The sequence below is a fragment of the Ceratosolen solmsi genome, unplaced genomic scaffold (assembly GCF_000503995.2).
Source record: "Ceratosolen solmsi marchali unplaced genomic scaffold, CerSol_1.0 scaffold6, whole genome shotgun sequence".
In the NCBI taxonomy this organism is placed as follows: Eukaryota; Metazoa; Arthropoda; class Insecta; order Hymenoptera; family Agaonidae; genus Ceratosolen; species Ceratosolen solmsi.
Genome location: NW_011948414.1, coordinates 13,573,427 through 13,599,419, shown reverse-complemented (window position 1 = coordinate 13,599,419; position 25,993 = coordinate 13,573,427). Strand labels below are relative to the sequence as shown.

At 19.7% G+C, this 25,993-nt stretch overlaps 1 protein-coding gene across 1 annotated transcript; it reads left to right on the top strand.

The window, feature by feature from the left end:
- Positions 1–9,771: 9,771 nt before the first annotated feature.
- On the top strand, positions 9,772–24,500 carry Rab32 (RAS oncogene family member Rab32). The gene is made up of 5 exons (XM_011507481.1): positions 9,772–10,057; positions 10,149–10,324; positions 16,472–16,700; positions 19,310–19,635; positions 24,387–24,500. Exons 2-5 carry the CDS (start codon positions 10,292–10,294, stop codon positions 24,498–24,500), a joined length of 702 nt encoding a protein of 233 aa, XP_011505783.1. The 5' UTR covers positions 9,772–10,057; positions 10,149–10,291.
- The last annotated feature ends 1,493 nt before the right edge of the window (positions 24,501–25,993 follow it).

The following is a 25,993-nucleotide window of genomic DNA, read 5'->3' as shown; positions in this document are numbered from 1 at the left end:
TATTGTATTCAATAATAGAAGAATGTTTAAATTACATTTACTAGGTCTTCAATATATCATTACTAATAGTATATATTTCATTAATAATTTACAAATTATTTATTATTACCAAATATTCTTATTAAGCATATTTTAAAATAACTAGTCCTAATAAACTAAATTCAAAATATACTTATTGCAACAAGAAATCTAAAATATTTCTTTATAAACCCTTTCAATTCTTTAGTTTATTCAGCATTTTGCACAAATATGCTCCAAATACAATATAATTTATTCATTCTGTATATTAAGCTTGTTCTATTTTTACATAATTTCTAATCATATAATTAATTTTTTTTAATTTTATTAAAAATAACTTTATTAAAAATAAAAATATAAACTTATAGAAAGCTATTTTATTAGTACTTCATTATGTTTGATTATAGGGTATTTAAAATTCATTAGGATTTTCAAATAATTTATATGATAATTTATTCATATTTCAATTAGAATTATAAAATTGATTTCAATATAGTTTAAATAAAAATATTTTTAAATCATTTCATTTCAATTTCAATTAAACTTAATTTATACTAATAATCATTATTTTCTAAAAATTATATTCACTTCATTTAATAAACTTTATTCATTGATAAATTAATAAAGATCCTGTTTTTGAAAGCTACTGATTTAAATGTAAATTAAGAAATTTATATTTCTATAAAATTTTAAATATCTTCAATATTGGAATTTTTAATAAACAAAGTTAAACTGCAATTAGTAAAATTTTGAGTGACAAGATGAATTTTTATATTCTTATGGATTTGAATATACAACAAAAATTCTAAAAAATTTAATTGAAAAGAAGTATATAAAAATAGATTTTTTATTTATTTTATAAGATTTATTATATTCAATAATAAAATATGAATGTGTGATATAAAGAATAATTTAAAAGTTAAAATTAATCAAATTATATATACCTTCAAAGCTTTTTATGAAATTATGATTATTGTTAATTCGTATATCTAATTGACCGAATAATTATTGTATTTCTTAGCATACTGAAATTTTTTAAAATAAAAGAATCTGATATTTCTAAAAATAGCATTTCATAAATGAACATATAAGTTAAAGTTTTAAAATACTAATAAAGATCAATAATACTATAATAAAATATCGATAGTATCCTATATAAAAGATATATAATCATAGATTAAATTAGCATAAAATTACCCCCAAAAATTATATTATATATTGATTTGAGTTTTATATTCTCCAACACTTAGCTGAATATCAAAAAATTACATTAGTAAGCTGTAGTTACAAAATTCTTGGTTATAATTTTCAATTTCATTTACCAAATCCATAAAAATGATTTATTTAATTAAATATTTATAAATGTTCAAGTTAAATGTATCTTAACAAAGATAAAATTTATTGAATAATTTTTTGTTAATATTTAAATATAATTGAAATATATTATAAATATTATTTAAAACATTTTTCATTAACTTATTAATAAGTTGAAACAACAAACTTAAATTCCTTTAATTTATAAATATTTTAGCAATTCATGAAATTTCATTGTTTTGATCATAATCTTTACAAAGTTATACTTAGAGAATTATTATTATTCTTTTATGTATTTCTGTTATAATTTTATACTAAATTTAATATTTAAAAACACAAAAAACTGTATAATTAAAAATAAATTTAATTGATTTCTATATATTAACCATTTAAAATATATCATTAATTGTAAATAATCTATGACTACAAATAAAATATTACAATTTGAAAAATAATTATTAAAAGTAAAATATAATTTATAATAATTTTTAAAATAATTTAATAAAATTAGGATTATTTTTAATGGCTTGGATTTGTTATTATTTATATACTAAATAACACATATCAAACAAGGTTTATATTTCGTTAATTGGTTTACATAAAATTTAGTATATTCATTACAAATAATATTGAAAATATATTATCTGACAACATAATTTGGATATTTTAACGAGTTTCTTTTAACAAAAAATTTTTTTACAAATATATATAATGTTATGTATTAATCTTACTAATTTGCTTTTGTATTTAATGTACGTTGTTTGTGTTATGTATTTAAGTGCAAAATGTATACAATTATACACAATTTCATTAACAAATAACAAGATGAAGATATCAGTAATAGAATTTGATTAGAAGTATATTTATTAAAACATATGCGCGCCCGTCCATGGGTACATATACGCCAGTGTGTATGTAGGAGCAAACTAATTCTTATGCGAACAAAATGGCTGAAAGTGTAGAAGCACGAGGTTGTTCTTTGTATTTCTAAACGGTTATTATAAGATACTGAAACGTTATTGATACTAATACAGTACATAAAATCAAAAGTGAAAAAAAATAATTGTAAATTTAATGATTTATAACCGAGAATATTCATAATTTGAAAATGGTAAGTACATATTCCATTTCTAATAATACATTTTTAAAATTTCGCGCGCTTAATGTCATGGCGCTAGAGTTTATTTTTTTTAATTAATTTTTACAATTATATTAAGTAAAAAATTTAATTTTTGTTTTCAATTATAATAATTGCTACTTAATTGTAAGCATTAGTTTTACTTTATAGCTGATACATTATCAATTGTTCAGTGGTGTCATATGATAACTCAATGAGATAAGCTAGTTGTATGTAACATGCAAGTTTTATATCATTACATTAGTAATCAAAGTTACAGATCGTTAAGAGACAAATGGAAAATACCATGCTGCATAGTATTATATACAACTAAATAACATGATAATTAATTTATTGTATCGTTGTATATACGTTATAAAATCATTATTTTTAGTATAATCAGAAAATCAAAAGAAGTTATAAATGTTGCTCGTTATTGATTTCAAATTAAAATTAATAATATTGTTCATTTAATTTACTTATAACTTATATATATTTTGTATTTTAAATTTCTTGGTAATTAAAAATAAAATATTTTTACTAAATTATAAGAAATAAGTTATTTTTTAACTTACAGAAAACATTTTAAAAAATTTAAGGATTTTTACAAATTTAATAATTGAAAATTATGTATAACTAGTTATTATTATCAATATAATCTACAAAATATTTAATTGTTCATTTAGACTGATATTAATATTTATTTTTTATTTTTCTGAGTTTAATAACTATGCCAACGATTTTATATCCACTATCATTTTCATATGCGCGGTAGTATTTTCATCTTATGGTATTCATCAAGCAATAAATTTGCATAATCATGTGTTCTATATAGTATATTAAAGGTATTATAACCATAGTAAATTATTAAGATAAAGTGGAGAAGACAAATATATTTAAAAAATATAATTTTTATTATTTTTAAATTTGCAATAAAGAATTTTTATGTTATATAAAAGAAAGTTATTTGGTTTTACAATTATAAATATTAATACATGTAAAAAATTAATTATTTTTAATTGATTCCATATCAATTTATAGAATTTTAATTTAAAATATTTTGTTTTTAATGCCACAATATACTTTACATCATACACAAACTTATAGAAAAATTAAAATCAAATGTTCTCGTTATTTCTTATATTTATTATTCTTATAATTTATATAAATAGTATTTGACTTATTGCATCAAATATTTTAATAATTTAGTGTAGTTTTTAGTATTTTATTGACAGATTTTCTGACATTGACGAATACTAATAAAATTATATCTGTATTAAATTAAAATAATTATTTACATTTTTTAATGAATTATTAGATTCCGTAAGTATTAAAATTGCTACTTGTATAGATATCTTAAAAATTAATTAGTTAATTTTTTTATACGTTTCAATTTATTAATGATGTCATACAGTGAACTTTTTGCTATGCGTAAAAATAAATATCACATGATTAATTTTAAATAAATGTTAATGTTATCTTTATATGAAATATAAATTTTAATGTTATTTTTTATATGACACTATATTTATTATATCATTTTATAAATCTATCGGAAAGTAATAATTTTTTATTTTGAGCTACAATTAATGTTTTCTATAAAAGTTTCATCTGCAAAGTTATTTGAAATTTCATAGATTTAAAATGTATTTATTGATAACTGTATTTATAATATTATTGATAATGATTATATTAGTTATGATTATCAACATATTACATTGTTATTTTATAATTTTATAATAAAATCAGTTTTGAAAAATAGACAATTTTTTCAATAATTTTATTCAACGCGTTATGAACAACGACGACAATGGATGTAATTTATATTTTTTAAGATTCATTAAATGTATTTAAGCACGATAATTAATATACTATTGGCACTAGTGTATATTGTTTAAAATATAAAATTTTCTTATTGGTAAAGAAAATTAAAATATAAAGAAAACGTATGATACAAACTACTTATTGAGAAGGCTTGTTTTAATTGAACGAGTGATAATGTACAACATTCCTAATTTTTAAATTAGCATATGTACAAGTTTTCCCAAATTAAATAAATTACACTATGATACAATACTTCAAACTTTTAAATATAATGTTTTATTATGACTACACTATATTTATTTTAAGTCTGAATAAATGCGGATAAAAATGTCATAATTAAGAATATTTTTCTTAAGTTTAAAAAGGAAAATTATCACTATTATTTTAGTTTTCATTTTGTTTTAAAAGTGAAATTGTTTAGTTTACAGGATAATTATTGAAATAATAATTAAGTTGCGTAGTTTAAATATTTTTACTTTAGTTTCGGTATAAATAATGTTTAGAATACAATTATTAATTTATTTATTTTAATACTTAATTTCAATAACGATATTTTATTTTACAAATAACGTATTCTCTTAAATGCATCATACTGAACAAAAGTACAAGACGTATTCTATTATTGTATTTCGTATTCTGCAAATGGAATAAACAAGTATATAAATCAATAGGTATGAATAAATAGAATAAATAGCTAACTGCAAAGTAAGTATATTATACATATTAAACACGTGAAGCTTGAATTCATGAGAAAGAGACAGAAATAGGAAGAGAGGCTTAAAATCTGTGAAAATGGAGTTGTCTCTGGTATATTTCAACAGGTTCTTTTCCTCAAAAGTTGCTTTTTCGAGGAGAAAAAAGAAGTAAAAAATTTTTTCAACAGTTATATATGAATTGTTAGACGCTCCTAGTGACAATCGGATGAGTATTTTGTTTCATTTTTTGTGAGTAATACATATTACTCAGTATAAAAGATGAGTGATATGAACATATATCGATGATAGCGTAAAGAACTATTAATATTATTTGATTCCGTCATCAAAACCATACATAATACATTATTTTAGGATAAAGTAAAATTTCAATCATTTCATTCATTCCAGTCGTTTTTAAAACAATCCCATAATCCACCTATCTGTTTAGAGTGCAAAAATAACATAAAACAATTAAAATGCTCTTTGTAGGTACTTAATATACTCTTTATAGGGACAGTAAATGCAATACAGCTGACATAGTTTCAGTTGAAGTGTCTCTTCAACGCTTTAGAAGGTTACTTGAACCTTGAAAAAGAAAAATTGTACAATTATTTTATTAAATGCATGAAAATTAAAGAATCATATTCAACAATGTATGTTATTTATGATAAATAAATATAACTAACATATAATAATTTATTCGTATACAATTACTCTAATATTAATAAAAAACTTGTCATTAATATAAAAAAATTTAGTATCTAGACAATGTATATATAAGTTTATTTTATGTTTTATAAGTTTATATACATTAGTGGATTATATTTTGTAATTGTTTGTTAAAAGAATTAACTGAAAGATTTAAAATATTAAATTGAAGTATAATAATAATATAATATAATAATATATATATAATACTCTAATATTTAACTATATTAGAGTCCTAATATAGTTACTAAAAGAGAATTTTAAATTATATTTTATAAGGTAAGGCGGTATGATAAATTAGAGAAATAAATGTAAAAGAAGTTTTAGTTTACCTCATTTTAAAGAACAAATTCTTCATGATTTGATTAATTGCCAAAAATTAATTTTATAGCATCTATTGTTAACTAAAAACTTTATAGTATATAACTTAATTTAATTAAAATTAACAAAATATAAAATTTTATCCAAATAAATTATATGCATGAAAATATAATCTGTTCATTCATGATTTTTAATTATTAACAAGAATCTGGTCGATATTAATGAAAATGATTAAATGTAACACTGCAAGTGCATTAAAAATACGTTAGAAGTCAATTAAAATAAAATTATATAAAATAAAATAATAAAATTAATTAAGTTGAATTTATCTATTTATTAGTATTTAAATTTGAAAATATAAAAGAATGAAGTTACACTTGTTTTCTAGAATATGGATATATATATATTATATTATATTGTTTTAATGAATAAAAGCTCTGTTTATCAGTGAAACTTTTTTAAATTTTTTCAATAAATATAATTCAATAATGTTTTATAATATTTTTCTGTAACTTTTTTTCTAAACATCTATAAATATTATATAGACTATGTGCATTTACAAATAATGGTAACAAACATAAACTATTGTCGCTTCTTTAATTGATTTGTGTAATTTTTAAAAATTTTTTAAAGATTTTATAGGGTTTTATAAATACTTGATATATTTGATCTCCCAATGACTTCTATTCTATTGTTCAGTTTATGTCAATTAATTAAAATAATTATATGATAGAATACTTATTACTATATATGGGCTTTAAATAGAATAATTAATGTAGATAATAATAACAATTCTATAATATATACTATATACTGTAATTTAAATTTTTTTGTATATATTGTCGATAAAATTGTCAACATTTTGTTAATGAATATAATTATATATAATGAGATTAATGAACAATACGTAATGTTTACTAATATTTAATAGAACGTTATTTTTATAACGTTATAATTAAGAAATGTATAATCTTTTTTAATTCTTTATATAAATAAAATTATTAATATTATTTTTATGGGTTAAAATAACAATCCACTTCTTATGTTTCTTACCTTATTATTATGTTTATTACCCTTATTAATTAAAAATTTATTGATTTGTTGAATTTTAATAATTAAATTATTTATGTTTTATATTTTAATATATATCATTTTTTAATTTATTATTAAGTAAATTTATTATTAAGTAAAATGTATTTCACACTTTCCAATCAATTTTACATTTTACATCATATTAATTTTTTAAAGAAAGTTGTAAATGCTCTATATATTATAGAAGTTATAAACAAAGAATAATATAGAATAGAACACATAAATAATAACATAAAATTACAGGTTAGAGATTTTACAAATTAATGAACGATTTATAACAAAAAATTTAACTCAAATATTCTTTTTAGCTTATTAAATATTAGCGGTTTATTAATGATTTATATCATTAAAAAATAATTTATAAGTATATGCACTTTTATAAATATTTTTATAAAAGATGTTTTAATGTCCCCATTTTTTATTCTTTGTAAAATAACATCCATTATGATATTTGTAATATAATATATTAAGATAATTATTATGTACTGGGAAACAATAATAAAAAGCTACGAATAATTGAATACTTAAACTGTAAATCGAATACAAAAGAAAATCTAAATAAAACTTATTTATACAATACAATTACTCACAATTTTCATATTAAGATCAACACACTTAATAAAATTTTATTTTTGTGATGAACTCACCTAATAATTGAAATACATTCTCATTTAATACTGTACAGTAAAAAATGAAATTCATAAATGCATTTGAACTTTTATATTATAAAAGTCAACTTATTACATTTGAAATTTGATTTAATATATTAATATAATATAGTTTTTAAAAAGTTTCAATTAAACAATGCATTTTTTGTATGTGAATTGATTTATATATTCTTAGAAAGTTATTGATTTACTATTCACAAGTTCTTATATTGTATATTAAAAGTATTCAATTAATAATAATTAGTATAATTTAAAATGTGCAAGGGAATAAGAATATTATAAATTTTAATTAAGAATATAAAATAAACAATGTATATATTCTATAACAATTTATATTGTTAATTAGTAAGACATACAAAAAATATAAATAATTTTATTTAAAAAGTACTATAAAGATAATAATTTGATTATTAATTAAATGTTTTTTGAATTTATTAAACTTTAAAAAATGTAATGAAATTATTAATTTACGATTAACAAAATATGTATAAGAGTTTATTTTTTAGTAAAAATTAAAGAAAAAAAATTTGCTTGAAAAAACAATCTTACAATCTGTTTTACAACAATTTTATAATAAACTTTTTAATAATTTACATATTAACAAGAAATATTGAAAGAAAATATTTTTTTAAAATATATTAATATTATTATATATAAAATTAGGGGGCAGAAAAATTATATTGAGAAATTGGGTGATTTTCGAAATTTCATAATAATTTAATATTAATAATATTTATTATTTTATGTTTATTTATATCAAAACTTGTTAAAACATTCATGAAATCAATAGAGCACTAGTAAATTATTATATTAATTTATAACAATATTATTAAATAATCATATGGATAATAATATCATTAATTTGCAAGTAAAAAATAAAGAAATTTTAATTAATTTTTTTTAGATACATTAGATATACGATTCTATAGTAAATAATGTATATTGCAATAAAATTATTGTCATTTTCATTTTATAAATATTAACTGAAATATTGATTTAAAATGTGATTGGTTATATTACAGAGATCAAAGATAATCATATATATGTTGATAATATTGGAAAATATTAAATGCTTAGATAAATGGGGAATCAATATTAAGTTATTATTAGGATATCATATATGCAGATGTACTAATTATTTCGTATAAAAAACAGTATATGTATGTATTAAAGTATGTCAAACAATAATGTAAAATAATATAACAATAATTTGTATAATAATAATATAATAGATTTTATTTAATATATTTATTTACATATTATTCATCACTTACATAATATAAATTTTGTAATTTACACCTTCGCTTAATGGATTTTAAATAAGTAAATAATATTTATTGTAACAAAAATCATCCAAAATGATCTAAATTCCCATCTTTTCTCAATTTTTTCTTACATTTTAAAAAAATTTCATTATTTATTAATTCAGTATGTATACCGTTTTTACGCGATAAGTCCTTGTATCTGAAAGGTTTTCTTGGCTTTACAATTCTATATTGAATATAGATAAAGTCAATGACCAGCTTATCCAAAGCTATTGTGCTTCTAAGGTTGCTTCTTTGTTTTTTTTTTATTTACTAAGAAGCCATATCATTTTTTATCAGATAAACACTTAAACATTCAACTAAGAGTCGAAATTGATGAAAACAATTTAGGTATAAATAAGTTTTCGATATAATATAATAATTCGTAATATACTTATATAGTAATTATAATACATAAATTAAATTATATTTTATTTTGGAAAGAGGTCTCTCGCAAGTTCTAATCATAACAATAATGTTACGTTAAAAAATTCATTTAAATTTAGCAAAGTAAGAATACATCATTTACAATAATATTAGTAAATAAATTTTAGGACACAATATTATTGTACACACATAAATTAATATTTAATTATGAATAACGTAATAATAATGAAAAACGAGTATTGCTCATATATTAAGTTAGCTCGATCAGATTTCGTGAACCAGTTGATCAATAAATCATCATTTGAAAGTGACAATATTGCTCGGTTAAGCGACCAATCATCATTCAAACAGTCGCTCGGTTAGCCGTGGGACGACAAATTACTGGTGTGAGCGGAGAAGGGGGTCGCGTCTCTGCTGCAGCTATTTAACACTGTTACAATAGTCCGACACTAGTCACCGTAGTTGACTATCAGTCGCATGCCCTAGCAATCAGTATTAACAGCAACCATTAATTCACTGTATTTATTTAGCTACAACGAAAGCTGTATATATAAGCAAACTAAAGCTATATATGCTTAAAAAGTGACGTGCATTTTTTAACAATAAAAGGTTTGTTTTATTTTGAACGTCATCCTAATTTAAACTCAATTTTATTATGTCTCGATTATTTTAAAAATATCGTAATCACTGTTAAATTTAGATTAAAGATTGAGTTACCAGAGGTCAAATAATCAGCAATTTTAGTACTTTTCCACTTGTTAAAGAATTTTTGAAGAAGTTACTAGTTTTGACTATTTTACTGGTGTCGAAGGAACCCGTATCGAAAATTGTCAAGATATCGGTATGCCAACTACAGATTTTAATCAGGAGAGCACGGTGATAACATAAATAATTTAATAATTATAATTCAAATTTAGCAAGATCTGTTAATACATTATAATCAATTCAATAGAGAAACTAATAATAGTAAAGTGATTGCAAATAAAAATAATTAAAATTATTATTTTAACATGTAGAATAATTATTTAATATAATAATATAATAATAATTATAACCAAAGACATTATAAAATAATGATTTAAATTTTAGATATAAGAAAACTTCAAAGAAATTTTCTCTTTTAAATCTTGATCATTCAAAACGTAATGAATGTTAAATATTTGTATGAAGTTATTGATTATAATATAATCACGTATTATGTATATATATGTACACATTAATGATAGATAAATTAGTATTAATTCTATTTAATCATTTAAAAGATCTTTTTTTTTAAAGTAATTATTTAATATTTAAATTTTACTCATATTGAAATAAAGTAATTTGCAACAGCAATTTATGTTTACTGAAATTTGAACATTGCAAATCTGATAATAGATACTTGTGATGCATAATAAGTTTCTATGGTTCAATTTTCATGATCATCTTTCTGTAATTTCAAGTATGCGGTCACGCTATAATAAAATCAGATCGATTGACCTTCCTCGATCTCAAATTACAGTATGTTTGCAACATGAGATATTGTAAAATATCTTTCATAATATATTAAAATTCTTTAAAAAATCTATTTTTTTAATATTAAAAAACCGGTTTAATTTTAGTTTCAATTTAGTGTATGAATGATAAATGATAAATATTCATTATTTTTCATGGTAATAAGTTACTACAAGAGATACATAATTATTGCGAATTATTTTAGTATTTTTACAATAATTTTAATAATTATTATTAGTTTCATTGGTATTATTAGTATTATTATTATCATAGTTTAGTATAGTATTATTATTATTATTGAGTTATTTGTATTAATATATAGTAAATATATAGTAAAATTTATTTTTCAAAAAATTTTTTTTCATTATTAAAATATATTTATATGGGAATGATTTTTTTATTATAAATTTTTATTTTTTTGTCTTATTGTAAATAAGATTTTCAATACTAATACTAGCTATTTTACATTTTTACGAAATTTTACAAATAGATGATCCTGTAATCATTAATAATAAGAATGTTTACTTATCGTTATAATAAATGAGTTCATTCGCTTATATAAATTCCATAAAAATATAGCATATAGTATTTGCAATAACAAAGTGTAGTTAAAATAATTGATATTCAGAGAACACTATTTTTTAGGTTTATATATAAATTATTTAGTTTATAAATACATACATAAATCATTGCATAATTTGAATATATATTTTCATTGTAAGTAGAATTAATAAATTGAATATATATTCTTTTATGAATATTATTGAAGTCTGTAAGCGTAAAATTGATAATTAAAATAAAAATAAAATTGATCAAATAACTAGTATATTGATATTAAGATTTTTTTATAATATTTTATTAACGATTTAGAAAGTAGATAAAAAATATTTTTTAATTCAATTTTTTACATAATTACGTTATTTATATAATTTTTCGACATTGGTATTTAAAAGTTATATTTATTTTTAGATTATAATATATTATATAGAATATAGTTGAGAGATTAACGTAAAAAATTTTTATTTTGAAATGATAAAGTTAAATATATTCATACTTTTGGGAGTAGAAAATTACAAAACTGTAAATTACATTATTTTAATTTAAGTAAATAAATAAATAAATATTAGGCAATAAAATTTGTAAGTATGAATATAAAAAAAAAATATGAAAAAGAAAAATAATTAGAATATTATGCAATATTGGGCATTAAAAATTTATGCTTAAGAAAAATAAATATTATACGAATAACAGAAATTAAAAATTAAATAGTGATAATTAATACAAAGAATATATTCAGAAAATACTTAAAAAAATAACGTCTATCGAAAAAATAGATTTATGAACTTCCCCTATTGAAGAAGACCTATTAAATTGAAGCCGTATTAGTTAAAAATATTAATTACAGACTATAGATAAATTTACAGGTGCTATTATTTTTTTATTTTTCGTAGCTTTTACAAGTAAACAAATATTGCTCTAATCTTTATTCTCGGTTAAATATTATATTAGTTCAAAGATGTCTGCATCCTTGTAGGCATGGAGTAATTAACATTGCATAAACGATTTTAAAATCATATTATAGATTTAGAAAAAAGTCATATATTAATTACAGTACTGTGTGTAGTGCATTAATTTGTGTCAATTTGAATCATAATACATAAATTTAATTTTTTTATTTTGATATAGAAATCATACGTAAGCAGATTTGTCAAGTAATTAGAAATGTAATTGAATACTTCTTTTCTGAAAGTATATAATACTATGATTTACTAATTATTTGTAAAAAAATTATTTGATAACAGAAGGAGAATAATGATATTATTGTAACTGTATTGTAATTGTTGAACTATAATTCTTGACCTCGTTCGTATTTAAGATATCTTATTCGATATTTTCTTTTATAGATTGATATGTAAGAATTTTTATAGTCTTAAAGTCTCTATCACTTATGTGTTTAGAATATTTCACATTGCTGTCTTAATCGATGTATTATCTATCTTAGTAATTTTCTGGTGATTGCGTAATACTTTTCTCTACAATTTGTAAATTAATCAAATTATGTATTTTGTGAAGAAATTGATAATTTCATATCCAAATTTTATCATATTACTCCGCCATAGTTAAAATAAATTTTGTCACTACATTTACTAGTTTTTGCTTTCAGCAATGATTATTTTTTAGAGTATTCAAATTTTTAATTGATTAATATATATATATATTGGATATTTCTATTCTGTATATATAATTTCAATTACATGGCTATGTCATTTCTACTAAACAATCTCTAAAAATGTTATATATGTCCATACTTTATAAATCTCTATATTTTCTTTTGTTTTGTAGTAACTAAAATAGTTGTCAAATTTTAACTCCAGAATATTTGTTTTTTAAAGTTTTCCATTTGTTGTTATTTACTCATAATATTAACAAACTAAAATTGATTTCTTTTATGTAATGTACCTGCAACAGCGCTTATTATATTTATAGAATCTCTTCATTTTTATTTCATTATTTCATTCTATTTCTTTATAAATCTGAATGCATTAATTATGTTGTGAAATTTGAAATATTATTATTTAAAGATTCGAAGCATTTTTTAATTAAACTTTTCCCTTCAAAAGGTTTTTCCAAAATAACGTTAAAACAATTGTAATATAATATTTTCCTTTACGGAAACACAGCTTATTGCTTTAAGTATTTAAAAATATCATTCTCTTTTTCAATATTTATATTTTATATAATTAAAATCAATATTATATTATCCATATTTTAGATATGTGAATATGATAGATAATATAATTTTAATTAATTTTTTTTATCCCTTTTAATCTTTTTAATCTTTTATTTTATATTATTATATCATTACTTTTATTTCAATAGTATTCCGTTAATATATTATCATAATATTAATATGTATATCATAGAATTAGTTTTATATTTATGCACCGTATTCAATATTGGATATATCAGGTAATATACAATAAATTACACCTAGTATTCAATATTGTATATATTTAGGTAAAATAAAATATATACTCTTGCATATCATACCTTACATGTATTTTTTTATGATTATTTTATATGTAAATATTACACATACATACTTATTTTAATACTAATTTTATAAATAAATTTATCTATATTATTATCTTCGTTTTTGTATATATGCTTGATTGAATCCATTATTAATTAATAATACAATTTTATTGTTGTCACAATTGTACGAATAGGCGTAAGTAGCTTAAATTTCTCTTAATCAATTTTAATATTATATCTCATATTAAACTATAATGAATGAAGAATAATGAATAGAATATAATAATACAATAATACAATAATACAATAAAATCAAATCTACAAAATTTAATACAATTATAAAAATTCTCGAATATGTGAGCTAAGAAAATCATACGAACATTTTAATATAAATAAAGTATTCTCTAAGACTTGTATTAAAATTATTTTATACATTACTAATATATACAAAACTATCGCTGTATATATCAAAATTATAATATGTTATCAAAATATAAATAAATAAATATAAATTGAATTTATCTTAAATGTTAATTAATTATATGATGCTTTTATATCTGTAATATATATTATTATTTTCAAAAGTGATATAAGTATTTTTTATAATTGCATTTATGTATAAAAAGGCGTAATGCAGAGGATTTAAATCGTATAAATAATATATTTTTAATAAATAAATATGTGAGATACATTCACATAAAACAAGAAAAAGTTAGAGTATAGAATGATATAGAAAAGAAACAGTCAAGTTATAATATTACAAAGGCATAGAAATAAAAATAAAAATTAGATAATACAATAAATTAAAAAGATTGTAAAAAAAAGAAAAATATATTTTCATTAAAAATGAAATATTTTATTTAAACATTGTAACATGCAATTATATATATATATATATATATATATATATATAATTATTGAAATGAGAAAATTAAAAATTTTTTAAAATAAAGATATGAGAATAGAAATACAGTATAATAGAAAAATAATTAATTACCTTTGAATCTTGATATATTTTCATTTCGGATATGCTTTCATTTAGAATATGAAATATTGTGAACCTGAAATATATCACAATTTTGACTGTAAAAATCGAAAAGGGAACTATATCTCATGTACAACTACAATAAGTAAGTTCTATTAAGTTAATAATTAAAACAGGATAATATCAAAATTGGATTATATTAATGAAGAAGAAAGTCATATCGATTCTATTCTTTATAGCAAGACAAAAGAAAAATTTATCGAGGAAGGATATAACTACATCGGATTTAGTTGGTATTTTATTTTTAAAAAATAATATAAAGAGAAAAAGACGCTTTGTACAAGATTTACACAAAATTTCCCAGCTTATAATCTCATGGACTATTAAAATTGTAAAGAAAAAAGGAATTTTTTAAAATTATATACTTGAAATGAATTTTCAGAATTTTATTGAAAAATTAATATTTTTCTTAAGATATAGTGTTTAATATTGGTAAATAATAAATATTTTGTATATACAAAGTATATAGAAGGTAATTCAAAATATATTTTTAAATTATACAAATCAAAATGTAGTAATTTTTTAGTTCTAAATGAAATAAAACTATACCTAAATAAACAAAATATCAATATGAAAGAAGAGATAGTATATAAATATTCTACCCATAATTATAAAACAAGAAATAAATTTGCTTTATTTTGTTTTAATAAATGTACATTATTTTGTTATATTAACGTGAAAAATAAAACTAACCTACATTAATAAAAGAGAAAAAAGAAAATATTGACTTCATCGTTATATTATCAAGTTATTGTATTGAAAATTGAAATTTATAACGTATTGGAAGTTTTATCAATCATTCTTCAAATTTCTAGTTAAAAATGCTTTTATACTACACTACAAATAATATTAAGGTTATTGAACATAAAATAATAATAATATATTTATAATTTGTACTATTTATTATTTCCTCTATAGTTTAGTGTTAGTTAACAAATGTCATATTTTAAATAAATGTCTATATATTTATAAACATTTATATATTTTTAAAATTGATGACTAAGTAAAATTTTTTTTTAAGTGAATCATTCTTAAAGAACAATCAATAATTTAAGCCTGAATATTTTAATCTATTACACAAGTAGTAATTGGATTAATATTTTTACTTTGATACTGAGATATTCTAGATATACTGTACAATTACTTTCTTATTAATTTATGATTAATTTTATAGTTTATCACGAATATTTTCTATAAAAGTAAAATGTCGTGATCGATAAAAAAATAGCTTGTAATTAGACAAATATAATATTTATTTATGATTGTAAAATATTTTATTTCCATGAAACTGATTAAACAAATTTAACCTTATAAACATTTTTAATATATTCAACAGTATAATATTATGTATTGATTAATTTCAAAATGTGAATATATTTAATTATAATTGCTTATTAATTATTTTGTCAAGATTTTAATACAATTATTTATGTTGAAAATTTCAATAGACTTCACAAAGCAATTCAACTAATGCTATTATAAATGAGAAAAAAGAACATCTGTACAAAATCCTTGTAATTGGCGAACTTGGAGCTGGTAAGACTTCTATTATCAAGCGTTATGTGCATCAATTCTTTTCGCAGCATTATCGTGCAACTATTGGTGTCGATTTTGCTCTTAAAGTATTAAACTGGGATCCTCAAACTATAATTCGGCTGCAATTATGGGATATTGCAGGTTAGTTACACTTTTATAGTTAATTCTTGTTTATAGCATATTTTTTTTTTAACATAAACGAAACTTTATAATATATGGTATTTTACTGGATTTTCTTGATTAGAAACGTTTTCCTGCACAAAATTTCTTGAATCCGTGAATTTATTCATAATGTAGAGTATATTTATGCTTTTTCTTTCTAATTTGCGTATTTATCGATTATGTAAAATATAGACTAAAATTTTGATTTTAAGAAGTGATGCTATAATAACAAAACAATAATGATATTATACGACAAATTCTTTTTCACATATAACAAAGTCAATAGTTTATAAGAGAAATTATGAAGCAATTTTAATAAATAATAATGATTAAGTATAATTGCTTATGGAACCCTATAATTGAACTAGTCTAAAATTCTTTATCTAGTTTCCTTACTTACAAAAATTGTCTTTGAGTATTATCATCATTGCAATATTTTTTCTTGACAATTTTTATTTTTAATTTTTCCAACATTCTATTTTAAAATTTTTCTTAACTTTTGATGTATTATCAATTTTTCCATCCGCTTTTTATATTAATAATTTTTTTTTATAATTTGGTATATAAGTCGAATAAATTCGGGTATGATCTTGCTATACATTTTCTTAGTAAATTAATCAGTTTATCTTTCAACCAGATAAAAAATTACAAAGATAGCTGAATTACTTTAAATATATTTTTATTTGATTAAAACTGTTATTGAAAACAAAATACAAACAAAAATACAAAAAAAAGTATGTACGAAAAATTAGTTGAGGAAGATAGATGAAAAAGGATGTTCAATGTAGAAGAAAATTGAATAATAGCAAGAACATTATAAAGAGAGAGAGAGAGAGAGAGAAAGAGAGATAAAACTAATTATTTGTTTCATTAAAGTACTTTTTAGATTTTTTTATAGATTGTAGATATTCTGATAATTCAAATTGTCAATTATTGAATATTTCATTGAATTTTTACACATAAATAAAGAAAATAAGGAGTAAAAATATATAAATAAAAATGTGAAAGTTATGAAACTTCGAAAAATCTATGTTGAGCTGTTCAGAAAAATGTTTTGATAAATGTCGAATACTTTTTATGGATTGTATATATTAGGATCTATTTTTATGTACATTTTCCGATTTCTTTTTAATAGATATTAATAGATGTATAGGCTAGACATTGATACAAAGAAACAAACAACACTGTAAATATGTAATTAAATTAAACAAGAAAAGACTTCTTATCCTTTTAGAAGGTCTTCTAATTCTCAAAATAATGTAAAATTATGAAAATTGATTAATATATAAATATGCAAAGGAATCAAATTGAAGATATAGATATGAGTATATTAGAGATTTATTTCAATAAATTATATTGGAAATCTAATAATAAAGGAATTACTCAAAATTTGCAGATGAATAAGGTATAATTTTTAATAAAGCGTATTAAAAAAAATCAATGAAAAATAAAAAAAAATACAATGACTGATTTTCACAATAATATTATTTAATAGTAACATATAAATAATTGAGTATTAAGAATAATTACAGTTGATTCAATTTTAAAAGAGTAACGAAGAAAAAATCGTATATAAAATAATAGAAAGTATAATAGAAAAGAAATAATAGAAATAATATATAAAATTATATCTTCGGTTCTTAAATATGTAAAAATTATTTTAAGTGGAAATCTATCAATAATTTAAGAAGAAATAAAAAATTATAGATTCAGCTAAGACGATGTTAAAATTAGTTCTTATGATAACTATACAAAAAGATGTGAAATACTAACTTTATGTGCTAAGTATTGCAGTTATCTATAAAAAAATATTAAATGTAAATGGTATAACAATAATAGATTAAAAATGAATTTTTATTAAATTGCATACAAAATACCTATGAATAAAAATAAATATTTACTACTTGTATAAAAGTTAAATATAAAATATTGGTTTTTAATATTTAACATTATTTAGATTATACCCATTAATATTTATATATTGCTATTTAATATTATATTACAGTATTGATAAATTCATAATCGCAATAGATAATAAATGATGAACTATGATTTAGCGTTTGATATAATAGTGATCGGGAATTTGTGATCAGCGCTTACAATCAGTAACTAGTAGTAATTAATAGTAGGCAGGCTTAAAAGATAGAAAAATATAATGCATTATTGTATATAATACACTGGGTATTTATAGAAATTTATATTACCATAGTGTGTCAAATATACATTGAAAGAATTTTGAATAAAATGAAAGGATATGATATAATAATATTAATTAATATATTAATATTAATATATCAATAATAATAATAATGGTAATAATGAAAATAATAATGATATATTAATCACATATATTAATGAAAAATTCGTTAAATATATATAATAAAAATATTATTTAATAAAAGTTTTATTACAAATTATATCTTTATTCAATTTATCTTATAAAAGAATAATACATTTAATTTTTATTCATTTAAGGCGTTTCTTATATTTTATATTGTAATAATATTTTAATGGTTAACTCATTATTAATCTTTTATAATTATTTTCAAAATAAATATTTTATATTATAATATTTAAATATATTATAGGTCAGGAGCGGTTTGGCAATATGACTCGAGTTTATTATAAAGAGGCAGTTGGTGCGTTTATAGTGTTTGATGTAACAAGAAATGCTACACTGGATGCAGTAATTAAATGGAAGCAAGATCTTGATTCTAAAGTTCAACTTTGCGATGGATCGCCAATTCCATGTGTTTTGTTAGCTAATAAATGTGATCAACCGAAGGAAGGTGTTGTTAATTTCCCGAATAAAATAGATGAATATTGCAAAGATAAGAATTTTGCGGGTTGGTTCGAAACATCTGCCAAAGAAAATGTTAATATTGAAGAAGCTACCAAATTTTTGGTTAATAAAGTATGTTTTATAATAATAATTTATATATTATTTTATTCTGTAATTTTTATAATAATTTCAATATTAGCAAACTACTTTTATTAGATTTCTTTATATTAATATGAATTTTATTAAAAAATAATTTAATTTTTAATTTAAAGAATATTTACATAATTTTCATAAATTTTTCAGATAATTTTCATTTTTGTTTTAGATATATTTGAACAAAAAATATATTTAAATATTACATGTACCTTAAAATTCAAGGTAATTTAAGAAAATTTTAATTTGATGCTTCTGCAAGCTTTATATAATTATTTTATAATTAATTGTTCTTTAAGTGACCATATCTATTTCCCTTAATTTATTTTCACTTATTTGTCCACTCCTTATGGCTTTTTATCTTTCATTTTTGTCATATAAACACATATATATTAGTATTGCTTATGGTTTGATCGACCATTTCAGAGCTGTTCATAATTTAAATTCATTCAAAATAAAAAGATAGTAACAAAAATTTTATATATAAAATTCAATTGTTTTCTGAAATTATTTTTATTTTCACTGTACAAAATTTACTATTTGTCATGGCATAATACACGAAAAATATTATTTAGTAGAAAGCCTTCTTTCATTTTTTATTTGTGTCTTTTTAGTGATATATTACTTGTATATTTGTGATGGTACTAATTTAGGAAAACAGTCATAAATGATTTATTTTATCGAAAAGTTATACTCACGTTGATATAGTTTGATTCATAGAAATTGCATTTTTTTTCAAATTACATAGTGCAATATGAAAAACAAAACCATGTGAGAAAATATATTAATTTTACTCATTGTGAGATAATAATCATATTGAAAATGAATTATAAACAGCTATAATTTATGCGAATAAGATATTGAAAAGAATGTAAAAAAATATCGACTGAAAAATATTAATTTTCAAACAATTACTCAAATATTTATAACATCTGTTTAGATTAAAATTATGACTGTATTGAACAATAACTACATACTTACCAAGTAATAATTATTGACGATAATTATAAGTAGGAATATTTCAATATTAGTGTGTATAATTAATTTAACATACTTCCTATAAAATTCATGATTATTGTTACATAAAATTATATAAAATTAGTCTTATGTTACTTTTTTATATAAGTATAAGGGATTCCGGAAAGAGTTAATTTATCAAACAATTAATTAAATTATAATTACCACCTTTCTTATGTATTAATAAAAAAAGATCGAGTCTTTTTAAGTTTGATCTTTTATTTCTTTATCTATATTATTTATGTATAAAATTTTATGTCAAAATTAGAATTACGAAATCTCAGAACGGACATCGTAAATAAACGATAACTATCACGTTACATAACATATAACAGTTAGAATCCTAGTTGTTGGTACTTATAAGTATTAAATATATTATAATAAATAATTTCAATTTCATGTGTATTAGTATTTTTTACAATTATAGATTTTTCTATTTTTTAAATTTGTTTATATTTTTAACAGTCTCGGCTATTGATTCTGCAGTAATTGATTATTTTAATAGCTAATTTGAAAAATTTACTTGACTTAATTATACAAATTATTCAAGGTAAATTTGGACGATTTATTGATAAAAGAGAACATTTAGTTTTAAATTATCATTATGTAATATTTATTATAAATATAACTTTTCATTTATTTTTAAAATGATTACTTAATAGTTATAATATTTATGATAGTTCAACTACTTGTATAATTAAATTTTATATTTTTATTTTTATTTTTTCAATATATAAAATATTATTTAATAAACTATTTACATTTTTTCTTTTAATTTATTCCTAAATATTTATATCAACATATATGTTTAACTATTATATTTATCTAAAAAATATATCAATATATAAAGAACTATAAGAATAAAATATTAATAAATTGTGTAATTAAATAGAAAAATTAAAAAAAAATTTTAAACTTAAATACTACATAATTTTTCGCAAGAAAATAATTTAAGTTACAATAATAAATAAATAATCTTGTAATTTTAAAATTATTCTTGCATAATTACAATCTAAATCAATATTAAAACTTTCATTCATACACGTTAACTGCATTTTAGTTTAAAAATTGTATATCTAGTTAAAAGATTGAGAACCAGTTTGTTAAAAATTATTTTTATCGTAATATTTTAGCTGCATTATATGTGATATGTACCAATGAAGTATGAGGAGTTGCAAAATGGGTTTACCGTATTATTCCTTATAACCTGATTCAAATTTATAAAATCTTTATTGCAGTATATGCAACCGTAGTAGCAAATGTAGATTTATAACCACTGATTTGGGTAAAAAATCCATTCTATTAAACATATTAAAATTTATATCTGTTTGATTTATACCTTAAATCACGAGTTAAACTAATTGTAGAAACGGATCTAGAAATAAATTTATGATATATGACTACTTGAAATATTAAATACTCGTATTATGAACTTAAGACTAGTAAAGAAAAGAGTTGGAACATATTACAAGAGTGCCATTTTTATATATTTTGAAAATATATTAATTTTTTTTAATTTTGAATACAGTGATTCTCTCCGAGCGAATAAATGTATTCGAAACTTTCTCATATTGGATAAATGTAACAATTTTTAAATTTCTAAATTATTATTATGCATTTTAGTATTAATTAGTATTATGCAAATATAATTACGTTAAAATGTAATTAATTTATAAACGAAGAAAAAATAAATCTAGTAAATTTTAGGGAAAAAGATGTGCTTATAACGTATACTAACAACAATTAATATGGAGTAATTCAATATTTATATGTAATCAGTTTTATACTGACAGCATATGAAATATAATGATAAAAAATGTATCATTATTCATGAAGTTTTTAAATTATATTTTCTATTTTTTATCACTTTCAGGTATTATAGATATATTCTTTTTATTTATTATATATATGTATGTTAATAATTACTATAAACAGTGATAAAAAAACAATAACAAATCTTTTGCTATAAAAACAAAAACAATATAATTCTAAAAATTGTTGGAATTAATTAATAAAGGAAATGAAATGATGAATGAAATAAATCGGATAATAAAGTAGTTTAGAAAGAAAATAATCAATAATAAATGTAAGTATTTTATAGGAAGATAATTCGTTATTAAATTAAATTGTATGATTCTATTTTTGGAGATAATTACATTAATTAATTAAATAAAAAATAAGAAAATAAATAAGCATTTTTCTTATAAACTGCACTCAATTACTAATCCAATAAATAAATTGTTATGATTACAATAATTATAACAAAGTTTTAAATAATGGTAATTAATTAGACAATACTGTCAATAGCTGTCTTAAATATTCAACAAGGCTTAAATATTTTTTAAATTAAAAAAATAATTTATTATGTTTGAAGTCTAATCAATTTACTTTACAACTTACATTATACTTCCCTTTTACATATTAATTTTAATTATTTTCAAACTGGTACCTATTACATTACAAAATAGTTTTTTACAAAATCATTTTTTGCATACGGTACATCAGTACAATACAAATTAAAAATCAAATTCTTCAAATATGATCGATACAAAGAGTTATAAACCGCTATATTAACCATATCTTTGGCAAGATTATCATTCTTTATTTGTTATCAATCTTTATGTTGACATGAGTCATCAAATCTAAAATAATTAATGAAATCATTGTAAACTATGGTTATACAAACATTTTTACATTCACTACAGGTTTACAATTTATAACATACATTTTATGCGTACATGTGAATTATCTAATAGCGAAATACGACGAAGTAATAAAAAAAAGAGTATCAAAAAATCGAAAATAATTAAGTTTAGGATTTCCCTTTTTAACTTTAATAAAGAACAAAATAATAAAATTATTAAGTTACCTATCATGATTGCTGAAATTCATTAGGCATTTTAAATAATTATAATGTAAAGTAACTTAAAATGTAAAGTATTTAAATTTTCTATTAAATTATATATATATATATATATATATATATAATAGTATATGATATTAATCAACGTTAAATATAATTGAATTCATAATATATTGGTATGGCACAATTTCACTAATTCACAACTTAAATGCAACGTATATATACGTTATATTTAACACAGGACTTATCACTCATTTTAAATTAACATAAGGCCAATTACTATATATGAATTAACAGAAAATAATCAAAGAAGATAATTGAATAATACTTAACTTTATTCCGTATAGCCAAACGAAGAAAATTCTCCATTCTGATTATATGAAATTTAAAATAAAATAGATATATCGATTTATGTACTAATTCTTTTCATATTACTCATATTTTGAGTCACGCATAGCACAAGCAAATAATGGATATTCTATAATAATATTAATTGTCATAACAGCAACTATTTTATATTCTGTTTAATATAAAAACAAAAATTTATATTTTATATTACAATAATTTAATAGTTTATTTTTATTAACTGCATGATGCGTCATAATATTGCAACGATAAAGATATATCATTTCGATATTTTGAAATTATAATGTACCCCTTATCATAATAATTGAGCAATAAAAATATATCATTCTGATATTTTGAAATTGAAATATTAAATTTTTCACCATTAATAGGTGCATGTTTTAATTCGAATCAATAAAAACAGTTTAATTATAAAAACTATCAATAATATAAAACGTAATATTATTAATTAACTAATGAAAATGTTTTGCTTTTTCTACTCCAGATACTTCAAAATGATCAAATATTAAAAGGTGGTAGTGCACAAGATCAACTTGACAGTGATAAATTAATTCTTGATGAATCTTCAATGAGTTCTAAAAAATTATGCACTTGCTGACATCTTCAAATTGGAATTGATTATTTAAGTTAAATAGAAACTTTTGTAAATATTTTGAATACAAATCGCAAATGTTAATTTTTTCAATTATAATGTCTATTCAGATCCACAAATGTTATATTCATTTATTATTTCGAATTTCTTTTTGTAATTTTTCTTAATCGTATTATACAGAATTCTTTATGCATATCAATTGCTTAGATATAATTAATTTTGCAAAAATTCTATTAAATATGGCCATAATTGTTCCTTTATATCATTGAGTTATATTATATGTTTATATAATAACCTGACAGATATACATGTAATTCAAATTTAAATATTTATAAAATTGAATTAAAAATTAAAATATATTTTTTATGACTGAATATTTAGTAACATAGTATTAATTTACAAAAAAAATTAACATCAAACTTGTTTCGTCATCTGAAAAAATCATGACAAAATTAAAATTGTAAGTAACTATTTATATTATCTTAACTTTCTTTTAATAAATAATTCTGCATATATAATTTGTACATTATATATATATATATATAAATGATTTACTATATCTGCCTCATCAATATTTCAAGATAAAGTCTCTTATTTTCAACAAGGTAGAAAAGTAGAAAAGGGTAGCATTTCCAATTAAATTTTCAGAAAGCGATATTTTTAGTTTTGCTATTTAACATTCAGTTTGTCATATAATAAGATCACCTTGAAACAACCAGAAAGTTATTACATTTAATTTTAACAATTTTTTATACAAAATGAATTATCCATGTGTTATTTTTTTAATAATTATTATAAATTTAGTGAAATAGAATTTACTTTTTATGTCTTATACACATTGATCAAATTATATATGATAATCTAATTATATAATGTATTATTAATAACTATACAACATTATACAACTCTTAAATGAGTAGCTAGAAAGGTAGATGGCTTTTAAATAAGCGAGTAAAATGAAAATAGGATTACAGTTTATTACAATAAGTATAACAGTCAAAACAGGACTATGAGTATTATGACGAAAAAAAAATTAAATTTATTTTATATTAATTAAAATAATATTATATATATATATAATAAAATAAAATAATATCAATTAAAAAATTAATATTCTATATTAATTTCATTTTTAACGTTTTATACGCGAAATATAGTTGTGACATATGGAAATAACAATAAATAGACCCAAAGTCAACTTCCTAGAAATTCCCTACTCTTCCTAGAGATTACTGATATCATAACAATTGAACAAGGGAATAATCGTCCTTTTATATTCTTTTCTAAGGGTTTTTTAGTTTATGATATTTGACATTCAAAGTAATAAAAGGAAAAATTTTAACCGATTGATTATATTTTTAAAATAATGGAACAGCCAACATTTTCCCTTTAAAACTAAACAAATTAAAAAATTTTATAGTGATAGCACCACTGGCTACCTTCATAATATGTCGATAATTAAAGCAAATCAAAGAATCTCCGAATCGTGATAGTCGATA

Coding starts and splice junctions, on each gene's coding strand:
- Rab32 (XM_011507481.1), top strand. CDS start 10,292: ATGCCAACTACAGATTTTAATCAGGAGAGCACG. Junction 16,701..19,309: donor GCAATTATGGGATATTGCAG/GTTAGTTACACT, acceptor AATATATTATAG/GTCAGGAGCGGTTTGGCAAT. Junction 19,636..24,386: donor CCAAATTTTTGGTTAATAAA/GTATGTTTTATA, acceptor TTTCTACTCCAG/ATACTTCAAAATGATCAAAT.